This window comes from Coregonus clupeaformis, chromosome 5 (genome assembly GCF_020615455.1).
Source record: "Coregonus clupeaformis isolate EN_2021a chromosome 5, ASM2061545v1, whole genome shotgun sequence".
Taxonomy (NCBI): domain Eukaryota; kingdom Metazoa; phylum Chordata; class Actinopteri; order Salmoniformes; family Salmonidae; genus Coregonus; species Coregonus clupeaformis.
The window spans coordinates 35,214,040-35,236,278 of NC_059196.1; the positions used below are offsets into that span (position 1 = coordinate 35,214,040).

At 44.1% G+C, this 22,239-nt stretch overlaps 1 protein-coding gene across 6 annotated transcripts; it reads right to left on the reverse strand.

The window, feature by feature from the left end:
* Positions 1–3,519: 3,519 nt before the first annotated feature.
* Positions 3,520–10,850, reverse strand: LOC121566919 (heterogeneous nuclear ribonucleoprotein R). Of its 6 annotated transcripts, none has more exons than XR_006001025.2 (12): positions 10,583–10,850; positions 9,583–9,749; positions 9,339–9,457; positions 9,077–9,184; positions 8,845–8,958; positions 8,458–8,634; positions 8,048–8,183; positions 7,739–7,944; positions 7,438–7,587; positions 7,243–7,352; positions 6,466–7,136; positions 3,520–4,088 (listed from the first exon to the last, which is right to left on the reverse strand). XR_006001025.2 is itself a non-coding variant. In XM_041876839.2 (12 exons), the coding sequence occupies exons 2-11, from the start codon at positions 9,743–9,745 to the stop codon at positions 6,533–6,535; spliced, it is 1,893 nt and encodes a 630-aa protein (XP_041732773.1). In that variant the 5' UTR covers positions 9,746–9,749; positions 10,583–10,835; the 3' UTR covers positions 3,520–4,088; position 6,532. The 6 variants fall into 6 exon arrangements, 2 of the variants coding, with proteins under 2 accessions (XP_041732773.1, XP_041732772.1); XR_006001024.2 differs by having other exon boundaries at positions 7,438–7,590; positions 10,583–10,845; XR_006001023.2 differs by having other exon boundaries at positions 6,466–7,139; positions 10,583–10,841.
* Between the last annotated feature and the right edge of the window lie 11,389 nt (positions 10,851–22,239).

Here is a 22,239-nt window from a genome sequence, read left to right on the forward strand (position 1 = left end):
TGATTGTGGTCTTATTCTGTGGTGTAATACGCAATAAGAAAATAAATCCTTCATATAAAAAACTTTTGAACATTTAACAAATAAAAGTTTTTATTTTATTTCTTAAGCTCCTAACCCCAATAAGTTTTATACTTTCATCCCACCAATTCATCCACACCTGAAGGGTGGACCATTAGGAATACACACTCCCCTGAAGGGTGGACCATTAGGAATACACACTCCCCTGAAGGGTGGACCATTAGGAATACACTCGCCTGAAGGGTGGACCATTAGGAATACACACTCCCCTGAAGGGTGGACCATTAGGAATACACACTCCCCTGAAGGGTGGACCATTAGGAATACACACTCCCCTGAAGGGTGGACCATTAGGAATACACACTCCCCTGAAGGGTGGACCATTAGGAATACACACTCCCCTGAAGGGTGGACCATTAGGAATACACACTCCCCTGAAGGGTGGACCATTAGGAATACACACTCCCCTGAAGGGTGGACCATTAGGAATACACACTCCCCTGAAGGGTGGACCATTAGAGTACACACTCCCTGAAGGGTGGACCATTAGGAATACACACTCCCCTGAAGGGTGGACCATTAGGAGTACACACTCCCCTGAAGGGTGGACCATTAGGAGTACACACTCCCCTGAAGGGTGGACCATTAGGAATACACACTCCCCTGAAGGGTGGACCATTAGGAATACACACTCCCCTGAAGGGTGGACCATTAGGAATACACACTCCCCTGAAGGGTGGACCATTAGGAATACACACTCCCCTGAAGGGTGGACCATTAGGAATACACACTCCCCTGAAGGGTGGACCATTAGGAATACACACTCCCCTGAAGGGTGGACCATTAGGAGTACACACTCCCCTGAAGGGTGGACCATTAGGAATACACACTCCCCTGAAGGGTGGACCATTAGGAATACACACTCCCCTGAAGGGTGGACCATTAGGAATACACACTCCCCTGAAGGGTGGACCATTAGGAATACACACCCCTGAAGGGTGGACCATTAGGAATACACACTCCCCTGAAGGGTGGACCATTAGGAATACACACTCCCCTGAAGGGTGGACCATTAGGAATACACACTCCCCTGAAGGGTGGACCATTAGGAATACACACTCCCCTGAAGGGTGGACCATTAGGAATACACACTCCCCTGAAGGGTGGACCATTAGAATACACACTCCCCTGAAGGGTGGACCATTAGGAATACACACTCCCCTGAAGGGTGGACCATTAGGAATACACACTCCCCTGAAGGGTGGACCATTAGGAATACACACTCCCCCTGAAGGGTGGACCATTAGGAATACACACTCCCCTGAAGGGTGGACCATTAGGAATACACACTCCCCTGAAGGGTGGACCATTAGGAGTACACACTCCCCTGAAGGGTGGACCATTAGGAGTACACACTCCCCTGAAGGGTGGACCATTAGGAATACACACTCCCTGAAGGGTGGACCATTAGGAATACACACTCCCCTGAAGGGTGGACCATTAGGAATACACACTCCCCTGAAGGGTGGACCATTAGGAATACACACTCCCCTGAAGGGTGGACCATTAGGAATACACACTCCCCTGAAGGGTGGACCATTAGGAATACACACTCCCCTGAAGGGTGGACCATTAGGAGTACACACTCCCTGAAGGGTGGACCATTAGGAGTACACACTCCCCTGAAGGGTGGACCATTAGGAATACACACTCCCCTGAAGGGTGGACCATTAGGAATACACACTCCCCTGAAGGGTGGACCATTAGGAATACACACCCCTGAAGGGTGGACCATTAGGAATACACACTCCCCTGAAGGGTGGACCATTAGGAATACACACTCCCCTGAAGGGTGGACCATTAGGAATACACACTCCCCTGAAGGGTGGACCATTAGGAATACACACTCCCCTGAAGGGTGGACCATTAGGAGTACACACTCCCCTGAAGGGTGGACCATTAGGAATACACACTCCCCTGAAGGGTGGACCATTAGGAATACACACTCCCCTGAAGGGTGGACCATTAGGAATACACACTCCCCTGAAGGGTGGACCATTAGGAATACACACTCCCCTGAAGGGTGGACCATTAGCAGGAGAGAGAGAGGGAGAAGAGTGTCTGATCAGCTGATCTGACTGGTCAAAAGACCAATTTAGTTAAAACAAATATCAGAATTGGGCTGCCTGTCTAAAAGCAGCCTAAGATGTACACCAAACGGTACACTCAGATAGAGAAGCCAACATACATCAGCCATGCTTGACTTGCACAGCCCCATCAGTCCCCCTCCAACTTTTAATGAAACACCAGGAAGAGAGGAGGGGGAAGCATAGGGAAGAGGCTGGATGAATTAAACAGACATCTTGTTACACTACAGCTCTTCTCCAAGGTAATGGTCTGCTGGGTATTTTTGCCACATAGTGGATAGAGGAAGGAAGCAGACCTATCCCCTGAACACCCTTTGAGGGGAGGACAATTCACAGACATGAGAAAGCAAAGTCAGAGAAATCCCTGTTGTGTTGTACTTTTTGGTTGGTTTCTCTAGCAGAGAACCAAGCTTTACCCAGGGGTGCGCACTTTTTGTGTATAGGCCTTGAGGATGTTGTGAGGTAAAAACGTGTTTTCTGGCACCCTCTGTTGACCACTACACACTATGACATCTGGCTGGTGCCAACAACTCAAGACAGGACTCACTAGTTTAAAGTAATGTTTACTTTTTTGCTGATAAATCAACTGTTCAGAGAAGAGTAAAAGCTGTTGTGGTATTGTCAGTGCTATCCGGGATCCTTGACGTCCCTAACAATAATCCCATTTTAAATTTCAACTAGGTTATTTTATTTAACTAGGGAAATTAGTTGAGAACAAATTCTTAATTACAATGACGGCCTAACCCGGACGACGCAGGGCCAATTGTGCGCCGCCCTATGGGACTCCCGATCACGGCCGGATGTCATACAGCCCGGGATCGAACCAGGGTCTGTAATGACGCCTCTAGTACTGAGATGCAGTGCCTTAGACCGCTGCGCCACTCGGGAGCCCAAATGATGTATTCTCCTTTATGCAGATCTATATGTTTTATAATACAGTATCATGGTCTCATTAAAATAAGGAAAATATAATTATATAAGAACTACATTATCATTATGAACATATCAATATAGCTAGGCTATAGGCCAATACAACATCACAGATTAGCAAATTTTTGTTTATATGAATTTTAACGAAATACAGTTGACTTTGTGGATGTGGAATCTAATGGAAACCGTTGATCATCCGCACATGCTTGAAAAAAATCACTGTACCAGTTCACGCACTGCCGTCGCCCAATCCTGATTCTTCCAAATAATCAATGACGAAATCCAAAACCAGGAACGTTTGCTGCTCATAATCACATAATTCTATGTGCGCCTTGACAGATTCTCACCATTTCATTTGTCCACAAGAGATTAGTCTAGAGAGACTAATATCTAAGTTAGTTTCTGGCAAGGAAGTAGGCCTACAGTTTGTAAACCCTTCACGGGAATGTTTTATTGTTGTTCTTGACTTGCAGGTAAAAAAGAAGGCCAGAGATGTGGAGCATGATCACTGGTTATTTTAGCTGACATATCTCAAAAATCTTTATCATAATAGTTGAGAAAACACACATTGAATGGCATATGCAAGGCAAGCAAATTGACTTGGCAAAGGCAATGAAATTGCAGTTTAAAGCCTGCTCTGGAAAAGTTGAGAAGTTGGGTGAGTTGCTTCTGCAGTCCGCACTGTGCAATTAGCATAATAATCAAATAAACAACAAAATTACCATTAAAATCCATCCGTTTAAACTAGATACTTTTTTTGGGGGGCATGGGTCGCGTCTCAATCCAGTGCATCCGCAGTGGAAGGTGGCGCAGAGCTACAGCAGTGTTTGTCAGACCAGGAGACATCTCGGAAATTGGTCTTCTCACGAAATCATCTGTAGTCAGCACGGTTTGGCCTACAAACGACTAGTAATAGCTCACCATTTTATAAAAGGTACAAAGTTCAGGGTGAGTTTGTTCCTCACTCAAGCGCTGCTGCTCTCACTTCACCACCTGTGTAAATTGGAATAGAAGGACAAAACAAACAAACATGGTGATGTCATGGGACCAAAGGCGTTGCTCTTAGCATTTCTCTATGGAAAGACTGTAGGGCTTGAGGGGGGTCGTTGCTAAAGCAGCATAGACATTACTTCTGATCATTTGTGAAGAACTTTAACCCTTTAGAGGTTCTTGGTCTGTAATAACAAATCACTGTGTAATTGGGCCTCATGGTGTTTGAGTGGAGGTGAGTTGCAACTGATCCAGGTCCTTCAGGGAAGGGGAATGTATTTGAATTCTCGGTTGCTCTGGTCTTCCTGTTGAGTCTAATGTAAAAGTATGAGGTAGAAAAATCTGCATTGTTGTACAAACATGCTCCTATTGTGTTCATTTCATTATCTTTTACCAGATTATCATACAGTGCATTCGGAAAGTATTTGGACCCCTTGACTTTTTCCACATTTTGTTACATTACAGCCTTATTCTAAAATGGATTAAATAAAAAAGTTCCTCAATCTACACACAATACCCCATAATGACAAAGCGAAAACAGGTTAATAGAAATTTTGGCAAATGTATTAAAAATAAAAAACAGAAATACCTTATTTACATAAGTATTCAGACCCTTTGCTATGAGACTCGAAATTGAGCTCAGGTGCATCCTGTTTCCATGAGGTCGAAGGAATTGTCCGTACAGCTCCGAGACAGGATTGTGTCGAGGCACAGATCTGGGGAAGGGTAACAAAAAATGTCTGCAGCATTGAAGGTCCCCAAGAACACAGTGGCCTCCATCATTCTTAAAAATACTCTTCCTAGAGCTGGCCGCCCGGCCAAACTGAGCAATCAGGGGAGAAGGGCCTCGGTCAGGGAGGTGATCAAGAACCTGATGGTCACTCTTACAGAGCTCCAGAGTTCCTCTGTGGAGATGGGAGAACCTTCCAGAAGGGCAACCATCTCTGCAGCACTCCACCAATTAGGCCTTTATGGTAGAGTGGCCAGACGGAAGCCACCCCTCAGTAAAAAACACATGACAGCCCGCTTGGAGTTTGCCAAAAGGCACCTAAAGGACTCTCAGACCATGAGAAACAAGACTCTCTGGTCTGATGAAACCAAGATTGAACTCTTTGGCCTGAATGCCAAGCATCATGTCTGGAGGAAACCTGGCACCATCCCTACGGTGAAGCATGGTGGTGGCAGCATCATACTGTGGGGATGTTTTTCAGCAGGAGGGACTGGGAGACTAGTCAGGATCGAGGGAAAGATGAACGGAGCTAAGTACAGAGAGATTCTTGATGAAAACCTGCTCCAGAGCGGTCAGGACCTCAGACTGGGGCAAAGGTTCACCTTCCAACAGGACAACGACCCTAAGTACACAGCCAAGACAACGCAGGAGTGGCTTCGGGACGAGTCTCTGAATGTCCTTGAGAGGCCCAGCCAGAGCCCGGACTTGAACCCGATTGAAAATCTCTGGAGAGACCTGAAAATAGCTGTGCAGCGACACTCCCCATCCAACCTGACAGAGCTTGAGAGGATCTGCAGAGAAGAATGGGAGAAACTCACCAAATACAGGTGTGCCAAGCTTATAGCGTCATACCCAAGTAGACTCAAGGCTGTAATCGCTGCCTCAACAAAGTACTGAGTAAAGGGTCTGAATACTTATGTAAATGTACTATCAGTTTTTTATATATAATGAATGTGCAAAAATGTCTAAAAACCTGTTTTTGCTTTGTCATTATTGTGTATTGTGTGTATATTGATGAGGGGGAAAAAACAATTGAATCCATTTTAGAATAAGGCTGTAACTTAACAAAATGTGGAAAATGTTGAGGGGTCTGAAAACTTTCCGAATGCACTGTAAGAGGGAGACATTTCCTGGAAAATAAAAAGGGTTAAAATAATAAACAAATATTCAGTCATTCATACATTGTTTGTGTGCTCTGTCATAAAGTATTTAGGTATTTTACAATTTCATTTGGTCTCTTGATTTATTCCTTGAGCAAAAAGTAGAGAAAATAGTGTTCCAAATGTGATATTTTAGGTAGGGTTAGGAATAGACTGGCAATTGAATGATGCTCAACTGAGTTTAATTGAAAAGTAAAAGTTATAAATACAAACAGAGAACAAACTGCTATGGCTTCCCAAAGAAAACACAGGAAGTTATAATATCAGTAAAATATATATATATATATATACCTCTACAAAACGCTAGACATGTGTGTTAAAACGTATGTCCCATGTAACTGCAAGAAATTATTCAGCAAAACAGTTACATTCACATCTCCAGCCCAAAATGCAATTCCAGTCAATTCATAATTTTTTTCGTGAGGGATGACGAATAAAAAGATATTCAAAAATTGCAGCCAATTTTTTATTTTTTTACTTTGTCAAATACCTTTTTCATGTGTCTACTTCCAGCGACGCCCATAAGAATCCTGCGAAAACTCCAGGGTGTCATTACCTTAACCATAGTTATCGGAATAGTCGCCACCTTCCTGCTGGGCGATGGGCTGGGACCCCCAGTTCTGCTTGTTGGTCTGCCGGCGCTTTGAATCAGGCTGGTTGAAGACGTCTGCCTTTCTCTTCCCACCCACATTGCCTCCGCGGTTCCCCCTGGCTCCTCGGGTACTGTGGGCCCTCTGTGGCTGGAAGAGTCCCCCATGGCCCCCTCCTCTGCTACCCCTGGGCCCTCTGATGGGTGGCCCCCTCTGCGCATAGCCCCCTCGGCCCTGGGTGGGTGGTGCTCTACGGGCCCTGGGTGGGGGCGGGCCTCCCCTGCTGGGCCTGCTGCCACGGCCCTTCATGCTGTACACGTCATCGTAACCGTAGTAGGGGTCCTCGTAACCGTAGTAGGGGTCCTCGTAACCGTAGTAGGGGTCCTCGTAACCGTAGTAGGGGTCCTCGTAACCCCTGCAGGGGTCGTGATAGTCATAGCCGTAGTGGTCATCGTAGCTGTGGTAGTCTGGGGGGTATGCAGCGTAGCCCCCGCCCCCTCGGCCACCACGGCCCCTGCCCCTATCTGGTGGAGGCATGCGTGGCCGTTGGTGGTTGTAATCGTCATCATTCCTTCTGAAAAACAGGAAAAACATAACTTTCAATGTAATCCCATGATGGGAAATCTACTAAATCAGATAACAGATTTCAGTCAATCCCAGTCTCTCTGTGGCCTCACCCTGGGTTTCTGGTGGTCTGGCGCTGAGTCTTCCGCGCCTTCTTCTTCTTTGCTATTCTTATTTCAATCTCCTCTCCCCCCAGCTCCTTCCCATTCATTTCTGCCATTGCCTGAGAAAAGCAGCAAAAATGTTATCAGACATCCGAAGCATGGTAAAAAAAAAACAACGAGTATGTTTTACTGAGGGTAACCCACCTTCACAGCTGCGTCCCTGTCCTCAAAGTGGACAAAGGCGTAGTCTTTGAGCTTATACACCCGCTCCAGTTTGCCAAAGGCAGAGAAGGTCTTCACTAGTAGCTCCTCTGTGACTGAGTTGGCCAGCTTCCTGACAAACAAGACCTTCGCCTGCTGACTCACACAGACAAAGTTCAACTCAGTTTAGAAAAGTATAAATAAAAGTTAAAGTTGAATAAAAGTAAACAGAAGTGGAATACAGAGGGGGGGTCGTTCATGTGTTGTTGTAAAATTGACAGAGAAAGTGAGAGAGAGTACTCACATTGGCAATGACATCCGTGTCGCGCTCAGTGACCGGGTTGGCCCACTCCACAGTGACCGGGTTCCCCCACACCATCACCTTGCCACTCATGAGGCAGCGGCGGGCCTGGGCTGCAGACTTGTGGTCCTCATACTCCAGGAAACAGAAGCCACGGTTAATCTCCTTGTCATCCGGCTGGTGGTAGAGGATCACTTCCTGAAGCCCCTCTGGAGGAACAAGAACGAGTGACATGACTGATATCTGACAAATGATAACCCACAGAACATAAAACAATGTAAACCAAATTGGGGTGTCTGCACTTTCACTGACCTGTGACTTTGCTGAAGTCCTCCAATATGCTCTCCCTGGTCTTGTTCTTTGGGATTGATCCGACAAACAGGCGGTTGTTTGCTACAGATATGCACACTCCAAGGTATTTCCTAGACCGGATTTCATAGTTGTCACACTGAAAACCAGAATAGAGGAAAGATGGCTTTGTAGGGTTGATAAGGTAGCTGGAGGCAGTCCGACGACCGCTCCAAAATGAAATATGTATCACATCTTGGGTCGGTTTCCGAGACACAGATTAAACCTGGCCCTAGACTAAAAAGCACACTTAATGAAGATTCCCTATTGAAAGTGATTTTCAAGAGTAGGACAAGGCTTAATCTGGGTCTGGGAAACCAGACCCTTGGTTTGTAGAAGGTAAACTAAGACCATGTCTGACTGCAGGGACTTACAAGTTTCACCGCCTCAGCTGCTGCATCCTTGCTGCAGAAGTTAATGAAGGCGTAGCCCCGGTTCTGACCCGACAGTGGGTCCATCATTAACCTCAGGTCCCAGATTGGGCCCGCCTGCTCAAACAGAGGCACCAGCTCGTCTTCATACAGGTCTCTGGGGATCTTTCCCACAAACACCTAAAGGCAGACAACAGACTGAATGAGGGTTCCACAGTGTGATCGGGGAAGAATGCTGGGTGTTGCTATATACTTTTCTACTGACATTCTTGGGGACACAGACTTGCAAACTCATCTCTCTGCTCTATATCAGATAACGGCTTTGCCGACGATGACCATGACCCTTTCAAATATTGTTGCTTGAAAATGGAGCATCTCCAGCAGCTTTACCTCAGTTCCAATCCCAGGCTGTGCTCCTTTAAACACTTCCTCTGGTGGGGGCCCTCCGTATTTCCTCTGTCCGGTGGTGACGTCCAGGGTGTATCCTGTCCTCTCCAGCAGAGCCTGGGGAACACGTCGACATCAGCATAACCACTACAGAACTACACAACCTGAGCAGGTTCACACACACAGCAGGTTCTATTGACGCTACTGAATTCACTTTCAAAAAGCTGCATTTTACCTTGATCTTGGACTCGGCAGGACCCTTAGTGGATTCTTGTACTTTCCTTCCTTGCTTTTCCCTCTGTCTGTACGTCTTCATAGCTGCACAAATAAAAGCACTTTTGTTCTGGAAAGCAAACCACAGCAGAGTTGATTCATGTATTGGTGTTATGAGCAGAGGAAAAATTATAGACCCCTCAATGTCAACTTCTGAAGACTCTTTCTAATGCAATCATCATCTAAACTGACTTCCATTTCATTCTGCTCCCACTGTAACTCACCTGGACATGGGTCAGGTCACTTTCTTTGAACTGCGACAGTATAGACAACGCTCCTTCTTCATTGAACGCCCGCAGAGCATCGATGGCCCTCTCGTCTAGGTCAGCGTACGCCAGCAACCCTGTGGGTACAAGACAGATTCGTACTATTACAACCTGGCCTTTATTCACTTCATGGATCCTCGAGCAACACCACGCTTCTTTGGAAAATAGATTAGACTCAGCCATTGTATGACGGATGCCCCACCGGTTGAGAATATTTTGTCGAGACTCTCAGACACTTTCTGCGGCAGTCCGGCATCGATGAGTGTCTGGTAGTTCTCTGTGTGCTCGCTTTCGGCGGTGACTTCCATAGGCTCCTTTTCCTCCATCACCGGAGCAGAACTACTGTTCACCTCAGCAGCAGCCATTCTCCTGAGAAAAAGGGAAAAATAGATAAGATAAAAACAGGATTTCAGTTAAACATTCTAATCTAAAACCCAATCATATTATTTCAGCTGCTTTTTACAGATAGACACTAGCAACTTGTAGGGAACATAAACTTTCCATTTTCTAACATGTATATTTGCAAATGCTGTCCTGCTGCAATAGTTACTCCCATCTAGCTAAAACCTCTAAAGGACTCTAAACAGTTAGCAAGATGATAAAAACCCTACCGTTAAGATTGTTTACGCTGCTGCTCAGTGTAAACAAGCGTAACGGTAGGGTTGGTATCTTCTGGCAATCTAAAGTGTATTTCAGATGGTACCTAAAGATGTTGTAACTGCATCAGAAAAACTTAACCATTCATTTCAATGCAGACAACCATGAGGTCTGAAATATAAAATACCCGGAAACAAGTGAATCATACGTTTATATCGGGGGAAGGCTAGCTAGTGAACTAGTAAAGCCAAAATTAAATATGTGGTAAAGCAAGCTAAAATGTTGTGAGTTGAAGCTGGTTGGACGGCGGTGTTTATTGAATTAAGTATCTGGCTTTAGCAAACTAAAGTTGACTGGATTGTCACAATGTTGAACTTTTACATCCAGCTAAATAATTGCTTTAGCGTTAGAAATACCAACATTTAAAAAACATAAAACCTAGTATCAAGGTTCATAAGCTTAGTTTAGCAAATAGCTAGCTAGCAGGGCTAACGTTTGCTAGCTTGTTAAAGCCAAGGCCTTGTTAGCTTGCTGGACACCTTCACAGAACTCAAATAAACCACCGCCCAAAAGAGGTGAACAATTAATAGTTAGCAAACGCTTACCTATCTTTTCCAGGAAAATAACAGTATCGTAAAATATATTTTGCAGCAATTAACCAAAATAATTATCCAATATGGTAAATATGAATAATATGTTTCAGTAGAGAGGAAGCGGCGAAGCGAGAGGGATTACAGTATCGTTTGCATTACTCCATTGCTTTACTCTGCCCCAAATCTGTCCACGAAAATAAGACTTATTCTGTCATTTCTAAAATGGCGGTTGGCAAACAAAAGGTTCATTACCGCCACAAAGCTGGACTGGAGTGTAAATCCATTACACTTTGTTAAACAAAATATGAAAGGGTAAAGAAAATCATCCTTCCGACTAACCCTACACCGGTAGTGGAAAAAGAACCCAATTGTCATACTTGAGTAAAATTAAAGATACCAGAAAATGACTAAGGGAAAAATGAGTCACCCAGTAAAATCCTACTTGAGTAAAAGTCTAAAAGTATTTGGTTTTAAATATACGTAAGTATCAAAAGTAAATGTAATTGCTAAAATATACTTAAGTGTCAAAAGGAAAAGTATAAATCATTTCAAATTCCTTATATTAAGCAAACCAGATGGCACCATTTTCTCGTTTTTTTTTTTTTACGGATAGCCAGGAGCACGCTCCAACACTCCCACATTATTTACAAACGAAGCATGTGTTTAGTGAGTCCGCCAGATCAGAGGCAGTAGGGATGACAAGGGATGTTCTCTTGATAAGTGTGTGAATTAGATAATTTTCCTGTCCTGCTAAGCATTCAAAATGTAATGAGTACTTTTGGGTGTCAGGAAAAATGTATGGAGTAAAAAGTACTTAATTTTCTTTAGGAATGCAGTGAAGTAAAAGTAAAAGTTGTCAAAAATAGAAATAGTAAAGTAAAGTACAGTACCCAAAAAAACGACTTAAGTAACAAAACTTGAAAGTACTACTTAAGTACTTTACACCACTGCCCTACACTCAGTAAAATCCACCACCCCATTCAACTACTTTTAACCTATGGGCTCCTACAACAGGCCAATGGCCTGGGAAGACGGGACACTACCACTCAACACACCCTGTAACTCTTCTGAAGTTAAATCTCATACACCCAAGTACTTCTCTGCAGCTGCCACCACAGCATCTATACTGAACAAAAATATAAACTCAACATGCAACAATTTCAAAGATTTGACTGAGTTACAGTTCATATAAAGGAGATTAGTCAATTTAAATAAAATTCATTAGGCCCTAATCTGTGGATTTCACATGACTGGGAATACAGATATGCATCTGTTGGTCACAGATACCTTAAAAAAAGGTAGGGGCGTGGATCAGAACAGTCAGTATCTGGTGTGACCATCCTTTGCATCATGCATCTCCTTTGCATATAGTTGATTGGGCTGTTGATTGTGGCCTGTGGAATGTTGTACCACTCCTCTTCAATGGCTGTGCGAAGTTGCTGGATATTGGCGGGAACTGGAACACGCTGTCGTACACGTCGATCCAGAGCATCCCAAACATGCTCAATGGGTGACATGTCTGGTGAGTATGCAGGCCATGGAAAACTGGGACATTTTCAGCTTCCAGGAATTGATTCCAGGAACAGCTTCCAGGAATTTTAAATACAGTGGGGGAAAAAAGTATTTAGTCAGCCACCAATTGTGCATGTTCTCCCACTTAAAAAGATGAGAGAGGCCTGTAATTTTCATCATAGGTACACGTCAACTATGACAGACAAAATGAGAAATAAAAATCCAGAAAATCACATTGTAGGATTTTTAATGAATTTATTTGCAAATTATGGTGGAAAATAAGTATTTGGTCAATAACAAAAGTTTCTCAATACTTTGTTATATACCCTTTGTTGGCAATGACACAGGTCAAACGTTTTCTGTAAGTCTTCACAAGGTTTTCACACACTGTTTCTGGAATTTTGGCCCATTCCTCCTTGCAGATCTCCTCTAGAGCAGTGATGTTTTGGGGCTGTCGCTGGGCAACATGGACTTTCAACTCCCTCCAAAGATTTTCCATGGGGTTGAGATCTGGAGACTGGCTAGGCCACTCCAGGACCTTGAATGCTTCTTACGAAGCCACTCCTTCGTTGCCCGGGCGGTGTGTTTGGGATCATTGTCATGCTGAAAGACCCAGCCCGTTTCATCTTCAATGCCCTTGCTGATGGAAGGAGGTTTTCACTCAAAATCTCACGATACATGGCCCCATTCATTCTTTCCTTTACACGGATCAGTCATCCTGGTCCCTTTGCAGAAAAACAGCCCCAAAGCATGATGTTTCCACCCCCATGCTTCACAGTAGGTATGGTGTTCTTTGGATGCAACTCAGCATTCTTTGTCCTCCAAACACGACAAGTTTATTTTTTACCAAAAAGTTCTATTTTGGTTTTATCTGACCGTATGACATTCTCCCAATCCTCTTCTGGATCATCCAAATGCACTCTAGCAAACTTCAGACAGGCCTGGACACGTGGTCCTCTGTAGCTCAGCTGGTAGAGCACGGCGCTTGTAACGCCAAGGTAGTGGGTTCGATCCCCGGGACCACCCATACACAAAAATGTATGCACGCACGACTGTAAGTCGCTTTGGATAAAAGCGTCTGCTAAATGGCATATTATTTATTATTATTATTAAGCAGGGGGACACGTCTGTCACTGCAGGATTTGAGTCCCTGGCGGCGTAGTGTGTTACTGATGGTAGGCTTTGTTACTTTGGTCCCAGCTCTCTGCAGGTCATTCACTAGGTCCCCCGTGTGGTTCTGGGATTTTTGCTCACCGTTTTGTGATCATATTGACCCCACGGGGTGAGATCTTGCGTGGAGCCCCAGATCGAGGGAGATTATCAGTGGTCTTGTATGTCTTCCATTTCCTAATAATTGCTCCCACAGTTGATTTCTTCAAACCAAGCTGCTTACCTATTGCAGATTCAGTCTTCCCAGCCTGGTGCAGGTCTACAATTTTGTTTCTGGTGTCCTTTGACAGCTCTTTGGTCTTGGCCATAGTGGAGTTTGGAGTGTGACTGTTTGAGATTGTGGACAGGTGTCTTTATACTGATAACAAGTTCAAAAAGGTGCCATTAATACAGTACGAGTGGAGGACAGAGGAGCCTCTTAAAGAAGAAGTTACAGGTCTGTGAGAGCCAGAAATCTTGCTTGTTTGTAGGTGACCAAATACTTATTTTCCACCATAATTTGCAAATAAATTCATTAAAAATCCTACAATGTGATTTTCTGGAGGATTTTTTTTTCTCAATTTGTCTGTCATAGTTGACGTGTACCTATGATGAAAATTACAGGCCTCTCTCATCTTTTTAAGTGGGAGAACTTGCACAATTGGTGGCTGACTAAATACTTTTTTCCCCCACTGTATACAGATCCTTGCGACATGGGGCTGTGCATTATCATGCTGAAACATGAGGTGATGGTGGTGGATGAATGGCACGACAATGGGCCTCAGGATCTCGTCACGGTATCTCTGTGCATTCAAATTGCCATTGATAAAATGCAATTGTGTTAATTGACCGTAGCTTATGCCTGCCTATACTATAACCCTATAGCCACCATGGGGCACTCTGTTCACAACGTTTACATCAGCAAACCGCTCGCCCACATGACACCATACATGTGGTCTGTGGTTGTGAGGCCGGTTGGATGTACTGCCAAATGCAAAAAAATAAAATGGTGGCTTATGGTAGAGAAATTAACATTAAATTCTCTGGCAACAGCTCTGGTAGACATTCCTGCAGTCAGCATGCCAATTGCAAGCTCCCTCGTAACTTGACACATCTGTGGCATTGTGTTGTGTGACAGAATTGCACATTTTAGAGTGGCCTTTAATTGTCCCCAGCACAAGGTGCACCTGTGTAATGATCATGCCATTTAATCAGCTTCCTGATATGCCACACCTGTCAGGTGGATGGATTATCTTGGCAAAGGAGAAATGCTCACTAAGAGGAATTTAAATAAATTTGTGCACAACTTTTGAGAGAAATAAGCTTTTTGTGCATATGGAACATTTCTGGAATCTTTTACATCAGCTCATGAAACATGGGACCAACACTTTACATGTTGCGGTTATATTTTTGTTTAGTGTATTTTATGTGATTTACATTCCATTTCTGCAGTACAGTTGATAACCATTGCTATGAACGCTAAGAAGTCAACATTACTGAAGCACATACACAATATATACAAAAGTATGTGGACACCCCTTCAAATTAGTGGATTTGGCTATTTCAGCCACACCCGTTGCTGACAGGTGTATAAAATCGAGCACACAGCCATGCAATCTCCATAGACAACCATTGGCAGTAGAATGGCTTACTGAAGAGCTCAGTGACTTTCAACGTGGCAGTGTAATAGGATGCCACCTTTCCAACAAGTCAGTTCGTCAAATTTCTGCCCTGCTAGAGCTGCACTGGTCAACTGTAAGTGGGTTATTGTGAAGTGGAAACCTCTAGGAGCAACAACGGCTCAGCAGCAAAGTGGTAGGCCACACAAGGTCACAGAACAGGACCACCGAGTGCTGAAGCGTGTGGCGCGTAAAAATCGTCTGTACTCGGTTGCAACACTCACTACCAAGTTCCAAACTGCCTCCGTCGGCAGCTGAAATAGGTTTCCATGGCCGAGTAGCTGCACACAAGCCTACGATCACCATACACATTGCCAGGTGTCGGCTGGAGTGGTGTAAAGCTCGCCGCCATTGGATTCTGGAGCAGTGGAAATGCGTTCTCTGGAGTGATGAATCACGCTTCACCATCTGGCAGTCCGACGGACGAATCTAGGTTTGGCGGATGCCAGGAGAACGCTACCTGCCCAAATGCATAGTGCCAACTGTAAAGTTTGATGGAGGAGGAATAATGGTCTGGGGCTGTGTCGTAGAAATTACCACCAGGGACACCTGAAGTTTATATTAAATGAATCATTCTTTATTATCAGCAAGCTAGAGAGTTATTTTTATTTTTTTAACCTTTATTTAACTAGGCAAGTCAGTTAAGAACAAATTCTTATTTACAATGACGGCCTACCCCGGCCAAACCCTCCCCTAACCCGGACGACGCTGGGCCAATTGTGCGCCGCCCTATGGGACTCACAATCACGGCCGGATGTGATACAGCCCGGGATCGAACCAGGGTCTGAAGTGACGCCTCTAGCACTGAGATGCATTGCCTTAGGCTGTTGCGCCACTCAGGAGCCATAGTACACGTCGGTCGGGAGCTCTGCCAGGGCAGTCCCATTAGTTCTCTTATATACTGCTTACAAAAATTTTTTATATTTGCATGATTTACATTATTCATTATTCCTAATTAATTTATCATTTACAAAATACAAAAATAGACATAAAAAACAACTTCAGACACATTACAATTCAAGTCACATCCCTATACAGGCTCAGGGGCCTGTGAGGGCGGAACATCCTTTGACAGGATTTCTTGCAAGGCCTCGCTTGTAGCATTGAGTCCCAAAAGGTGTTCTGCTGCACTCACAATAATTCAAATGTTCTCTGATTTCTTCTTTGTTTGTGCTGTGCAGTTTATGACCATTGCAATAAATTATACAGTCCACCTTTTTCACATGTAACATATCAGGATCACTTGATTGCCAAGATACATTCACTGGTCCAGTCTCAATTACCATTGCGTCTTCAACTTCAACGCCACTTGCTCCTTGCACTCTTCTAACCGCCTCCAGATAGGTGACATGCTGGACATGCCTTATTCTCGCCACCTCTGTCTCCTTTACCCTAACAGGGAAATCTGGGAACTCGGGTGCATATTCACAACCACAGTTGCAGCATATAACCTCAGCTGGCATACGATATTCGGGGGGGTTGGTAGGGGGGTGGAGCATCGCAAGTTTAAGACCATGCTTAGCCATTGTTCTCCCTCTTACGTCTGGACTTAAAAAGAGGTGGTCATGGTTGTTTTATACGGTTATCCTTGATTTATTTGGCGTGGGCTACAGCCAAACAGTAGCCTGTGTTGAGTTTGGTTAATAAACCGGGAATCCGTAAATTCAATCCTCTGTCTGGACATTTGTTCATTTATGATCTAGCCAGGTGTTGATAAAACAAGTTTACTGGAGAACGGAGACCAAGTAGAGACTTTTGGACAAGGTGGATAATTGTATAATATAAGGCAGTTTATTCAGAGGTAAAGATATCTGGAATCGCGTGCACGGACCCGTTTCGTCAATCTCGTAGGGAGATATCTGAGAGAGCCCCTAAACATTGTGTGCTGACATTTTATACAATAAAATGAAGTAGGTTGATTCTAGTAGTTCTGATCTTCTGATTGGTCCTGATGAGTTGGGCGAGGTCACCTCCAGGCTAGTGTCACTGTTGCATTGGCTCTGAGTCGGGTTCTCTGTCTTCAGATGTTCAGCCTAAGAGAAGGGGGTTTTTGTGTGTGTGTGTGTTTGTGTGTGTTTAACAGTGGTGTGTGTGTGTGTGTGTGTTTATCAGTGGTGTGTGTGTGTGTGTGTTTATCAGTGATGATGTGTGTGTGTGTGTGTGTGTGTGTGTGTGTGTGTGTGTCCTCAGAGCAAGAACTCGTGAGTTGGAAGAACTGAGAGACCTATGGCGTGGGTGTTGTCCATAGCCACCTGCTGATAAGGCTGACAAGATAGAAGTCTTTTGTGCATTGTATTAAATACAAAGGCCCAACACAAGATGGGTCATGCACAAGATTTTAGTCAGACCAAGCTATAACATTATATATTTACTACGACACAGGTCATTACAATATATTTGCTTACCGCCATAATACCATAGAAGAATGGTCCCACATGATCGGTTATGGCCAAAAGTTTTTGTGAAATTAATGTCAAAAGTAGATTTTTTTCTTCAATTTTAGCTAACCCTAACCCTTTTCCTAACCTTGACCTATTCTAACCTGCTACGTTAGTTATTCTAAACTGCTGTGTAAATTCTCGAACCTGCTCCAGAAAGTCAAATCTGACAAAAGATGCATCCCATCTAGCCCTCAGGTGCTGTGAAGAGAGGGTCTGACTGGATGTTGTTACTGGGAGGCTGAGTGTAGTGGGAAAGGGTTTAACGCAGGTGTGGCATATAAAGACATCAGCAGGGTTGGAAAAGAACATAACTGTTTATTTTCTTACAAAGACAAATCCTGGAGCCTGAGACTCCTCAAACGTAGTTTCCGCAAACTCTGTCTTGCACAATAATGAGAGCACGGTCATACCTGCCCCCTGCGCTGACAGAGTTGGGGTGTATTTGAACTCTCCACAAGGCACTCTGACACACCTGCATTTCACTCCACCTTCACTGAACCCCTCTATCCAATACTTTCAGTCAATGACTATTCAGTGTCCCTGTGCTTGGTCTCAAATGAGGAGAAAAGGAGGATGCTGTTGAACATTTACTAATAAACTGCTGTCCTCCTGAGTCCATGAAAAAGATGGAGTCAAGACCATATCCAGTTCAAGGGAGATCAGTTGACTGAGAAAATACATGGAAATATGCAATATTGTCCATAATGGTTTGAACATTTCAGTGTTCTGAACGACCTCCATTCTCAACGTGTTTGTATCGGAGGTCTTACTGTACATCTCAAACTATTCAGATGAAGTTTGTATACAGTATGGATGATTCTACGGACATTCGCAGTGTTAAACACAGTAAAAAAAAAAACAAGATGGTGTTGAAATGTTTTTGATGTGATGCATTTTTAACTAATAAAAAGTTATTGTTCATAACTTTTCTCAAGCTCTTAACCCCAACCTCTGGTCTTCTTACCACTAACCACCACACCTCTAACCCAGCAAGTATGGGGATAGTGAGAGAGAGGACACACAGATAAGAGAAGCCGACATATGAAGTCAGCCATGCTTGACTTGCACCGCACCATCTGTTTCTCTCCAACTTTTAATGAGACACCAGGAAGAGAGGAGGGGGGACTAGAGCATAGGGAAGAGGCTGGATGAATTAAACAGACATCTTGTTACACTACAGCTCTTCTCCAAGGTAATGATCTGCTGGGTATTTTTGCCACATAGTGGATAGAGGAAGGAAGCAGACTAACTTCATGTTGCTGCTGTGAGTTGGAAGAAAGGTAAGGGGGTATGGTGAGTCTCGGCTTAACCTTCTCTATTTCACAGGGGTCCCAATGAGGCCCACTTTTATCAGCTTTTTGCTTTGGCTGACTTTTATTTGTTTTATTGACATTAGTCAATAAAACTCATGAATGCAACTGTTTGTGTCAAATTGTTTTGTGTTTTACTTGTAACCCTGGTTGTCCTGAAAATAAAATGGTAAAATACTTTGTGGGGCTAAATATAAGGGCTGGACATGCAGATAAATGAAAGTCAGATAAATAAAAAGCAAATGTTTGTTGGGGTCTCAGGACTGATAGGGTTAATAGCCTTTTCTCTGCTCTGACATTTATGGAGATAGCCGCTCATAAAAAAATTAAAATAAATAAAAAATTCCTTCGGCAATATACAACAATAGAGGATTCACTACCATCTCAGTATATTACAGATTTCTTTGCCCTTGCTTTAAAGTGCTCCATTTTATGAAGCTTCTAAGGAGCACTTAATCTGAGATTACGTTCTTTCCCTTTCTCATCTTTGCCTACACCCTCTCTCTCAGATTATATATTACAGGGCAGAGTAAAATCCAATTAATAGATTGTGACAGGAGGCCAATTTTGCCTGTCTTTAATGATGATGAATGGGCCATGTTTTCAAAGGCTTTTCCAGAGGCTGTTTTACATGAGCCCTATGCAGTCAATTACAGCTGGATAACAAGTAACTCATAGTTGAGTCTTCACACAGTAACACTCCTCTCATATGTATAAAATAGGCTGGGCCTATTCCTTATTCCATATTTAGCTACGATCAAATTCAATCCCAACATGTTTAGAATAGCTTCGGATATCTCAAAAGTACAAGCTCTTGTGCCTCACTGAAAGGATGTATCCTGCTCTGCATAGCACCACAGAGACAATGAGCGATGACCAGGGAGAGCGCACATCTTTGGGTTTCTCAAAACCATTCCTCATCCAAAGCAAGTCAGACTTTGGGCAACAGGGACAACACAGACATACAGTACACCTAGGGGACAGTAGGGACACATGGGTAAAAGGTACACAATTCCACCAAATAGACTAGAGCAGGAGTATTCAACTCTTACCCTAGGAGGTCCGGAGCCTGCTGGTTCTGTTTTACATGAAAATTAATTGCACCCACCTGGTGTCCCAGGTCTAAACCAGTCCCTGATTAGGAAAGAAAAGCAGTAGAACTGGCTTCGAAGTTCAGAATCGAGTTTGATGGGACTAGAGCAACAGATAAGTCTTTCAGCTCTTTATTAACTGAAAAGGGGGCATTGTCAAATGTTATAAGGCACATATTTTCGCATCTGCACAGATGTCATACTGAGCAACCAAAAAGTGAAAGTTGTCAATAACTTAAAAAGGTACAAAGTGTGTGGCTCTTGGATTGTACATGGAATATATTATATTCTCCCATGTGACATTCACAATCTGTCTGGTACAAAAAACACCACATTCAATCAGGTCAAAATTCTGAGTTGCATTCAACTATTTGAACAGACAGGACCAATTGCTGGCATTTGAAAATACGTTCTTTTTTTTTGTAATCGCACATTTTTGGATGTATACATTCTACAGACATAGCTTGGAATGCTGGCCTGAAAAACTGGTAAATGCTCTTTGTCATGTGACCTTAATCTTAAAAACACATTGCTCAACAATGCTAGTAGATTAATTTTGTCACACTTGAAAATGCTTCTTCAACCGGTCGCCTGATTAAAACATCCCCAGGTCAAACATGGCAAGCTGTGAACTGAAAGTCCTTTGGTAAACAGGAAATTGAAACTCTAAGACAGCACCAGAGCCAACATGAATCCTACTGTCGTTACAGAATGAGTGATAGACATGTAGCGGATTAAAGTTCTGCCCTTGAGCCAACACGGCTGCCTTAGTTGCCACACATCTTCATCCATCAAAAAGGCACCTATGAAGCTACTGTAATACTTCTCCATTCAATTTGATTGTTTTGCAGCTCAATTATCTTGTGGCAAAACAGCACTTGGCAGGAAGCTTCAATTAAGACAAATGGCAGGTCCCCGAGGACCTAACACACACAGACAGAGTGGAGTGGGGGTGAGAGGATGGAATGAGTGACCAGAAAACGGCTATATGAGGGATGAGTACATTAAGATGGGAGTCAGGGGTTGGGGTCATCCTTTGGGTGCAGCAAGTCTCTGGGTAAATTGGGACCCAGTCCATGGTAGCAGGGCTGAGGCATACATCCCCAGTGGGGCCCGGCCATCCTAGAGCAGGTCCCAATTCAACCCCTACCCTTCCCCTTGGCCCAGATCTATTAGATAGGAGCAATATGGTGGAAGCTTTACTACTACACTGCTCAGGGTTCCCCAACGCTGTTACTGGAGAGCTACCGTCCTGTAGGTTCACTCCAACCCTAATCTAGCACACCCGATTCTAATAATTAGCTAGTTGATAAGATTAATCTGGTTAGTTACAACTAGGGTTGGAGTGAAGACCCACAGGAGGGTAGCTCTCCAGGAACAGGGTTGGAGAACCCTGACACTGCTTATACCTATTGAGACCCTACAGACATGCTAACAGAGGGGTTAGGGCCAAGGGGAGGGATGTGGAACCGGCCACTACTCTATGGCCCTGGGCATTGTGGCCACGTAGACAAAGACTACGATGAGCAGCACCACCACAGCCAGCGTGGGTAGAACCACTGTGGCCACCTGCGACCGGGCCTCCTGCATGGCCGCCTTACGCTCCTTCTTGTCCCTGGACGTCTCCTTCTTGGGCTTCCCCTTCAGCTGCCTCATGGTGGCTCCCTCCCTGGGCAGGCACACTGCAGCACACAGCTAGGGTCAGCCAAGCCTCTCAGACAAGTCCTGCAGTGACAGTTACTGCCTCTACAGTTCTAAAAGGTGCAGTCGGTGGTGGTCCACTTGCTCACCAACACTGCGCACCTGTGACCAGGAAGAGAACATACAGTAGTTAACATGTTTTCTAATCAGACAGTGCGTCAATCACACTTTGAACTAAGAATAGTGGGGGTGGTTACTATACAATCAGGCTACGGCTATATATTTTGATTAGTTTATTGGTACCTTGGGTTAAGTCTGACTTGGACTTAAGTGAGAGACAAGATAACCATATTTCACATTACTTAACCATATCTATATTACACAGTTAGGATGATCCTTCATTTGGATTTGGCTAAACCACAAAAGTGAGGTCAAAATGACCGTTATACAATTCATCCTCTCCCTGTGCTCCCCTGGTCTTCCCTCCAGCACGTCTAACGGCAAGGCTTCCACTGCAGGATCTCGGAAGAGAAATAACACCCATCACTATGGCAACCGAACACAGGGCAGCAGAACCACTGCACATTGTTGTTGTTACTTAATATATGGAGAGAAAAAAAAGAAAAAAACTACACGCTGACAAGGACGTTTTAGTATAGCAACATTTACATAGTCACTTCAGACTATGAAAACATGGGTTTTGGGCAAGACATCTCTTGGCTACATAAAGTGATGTGGTGTAAATTCTCTCACTGTACTGTACACGCAAGGCCTTCATGTCATTTTTCTCCTTTAGATGCTATACTGTGGATTCTGGGAGACCGGTGCAGGCTGAGGCCCATTCTC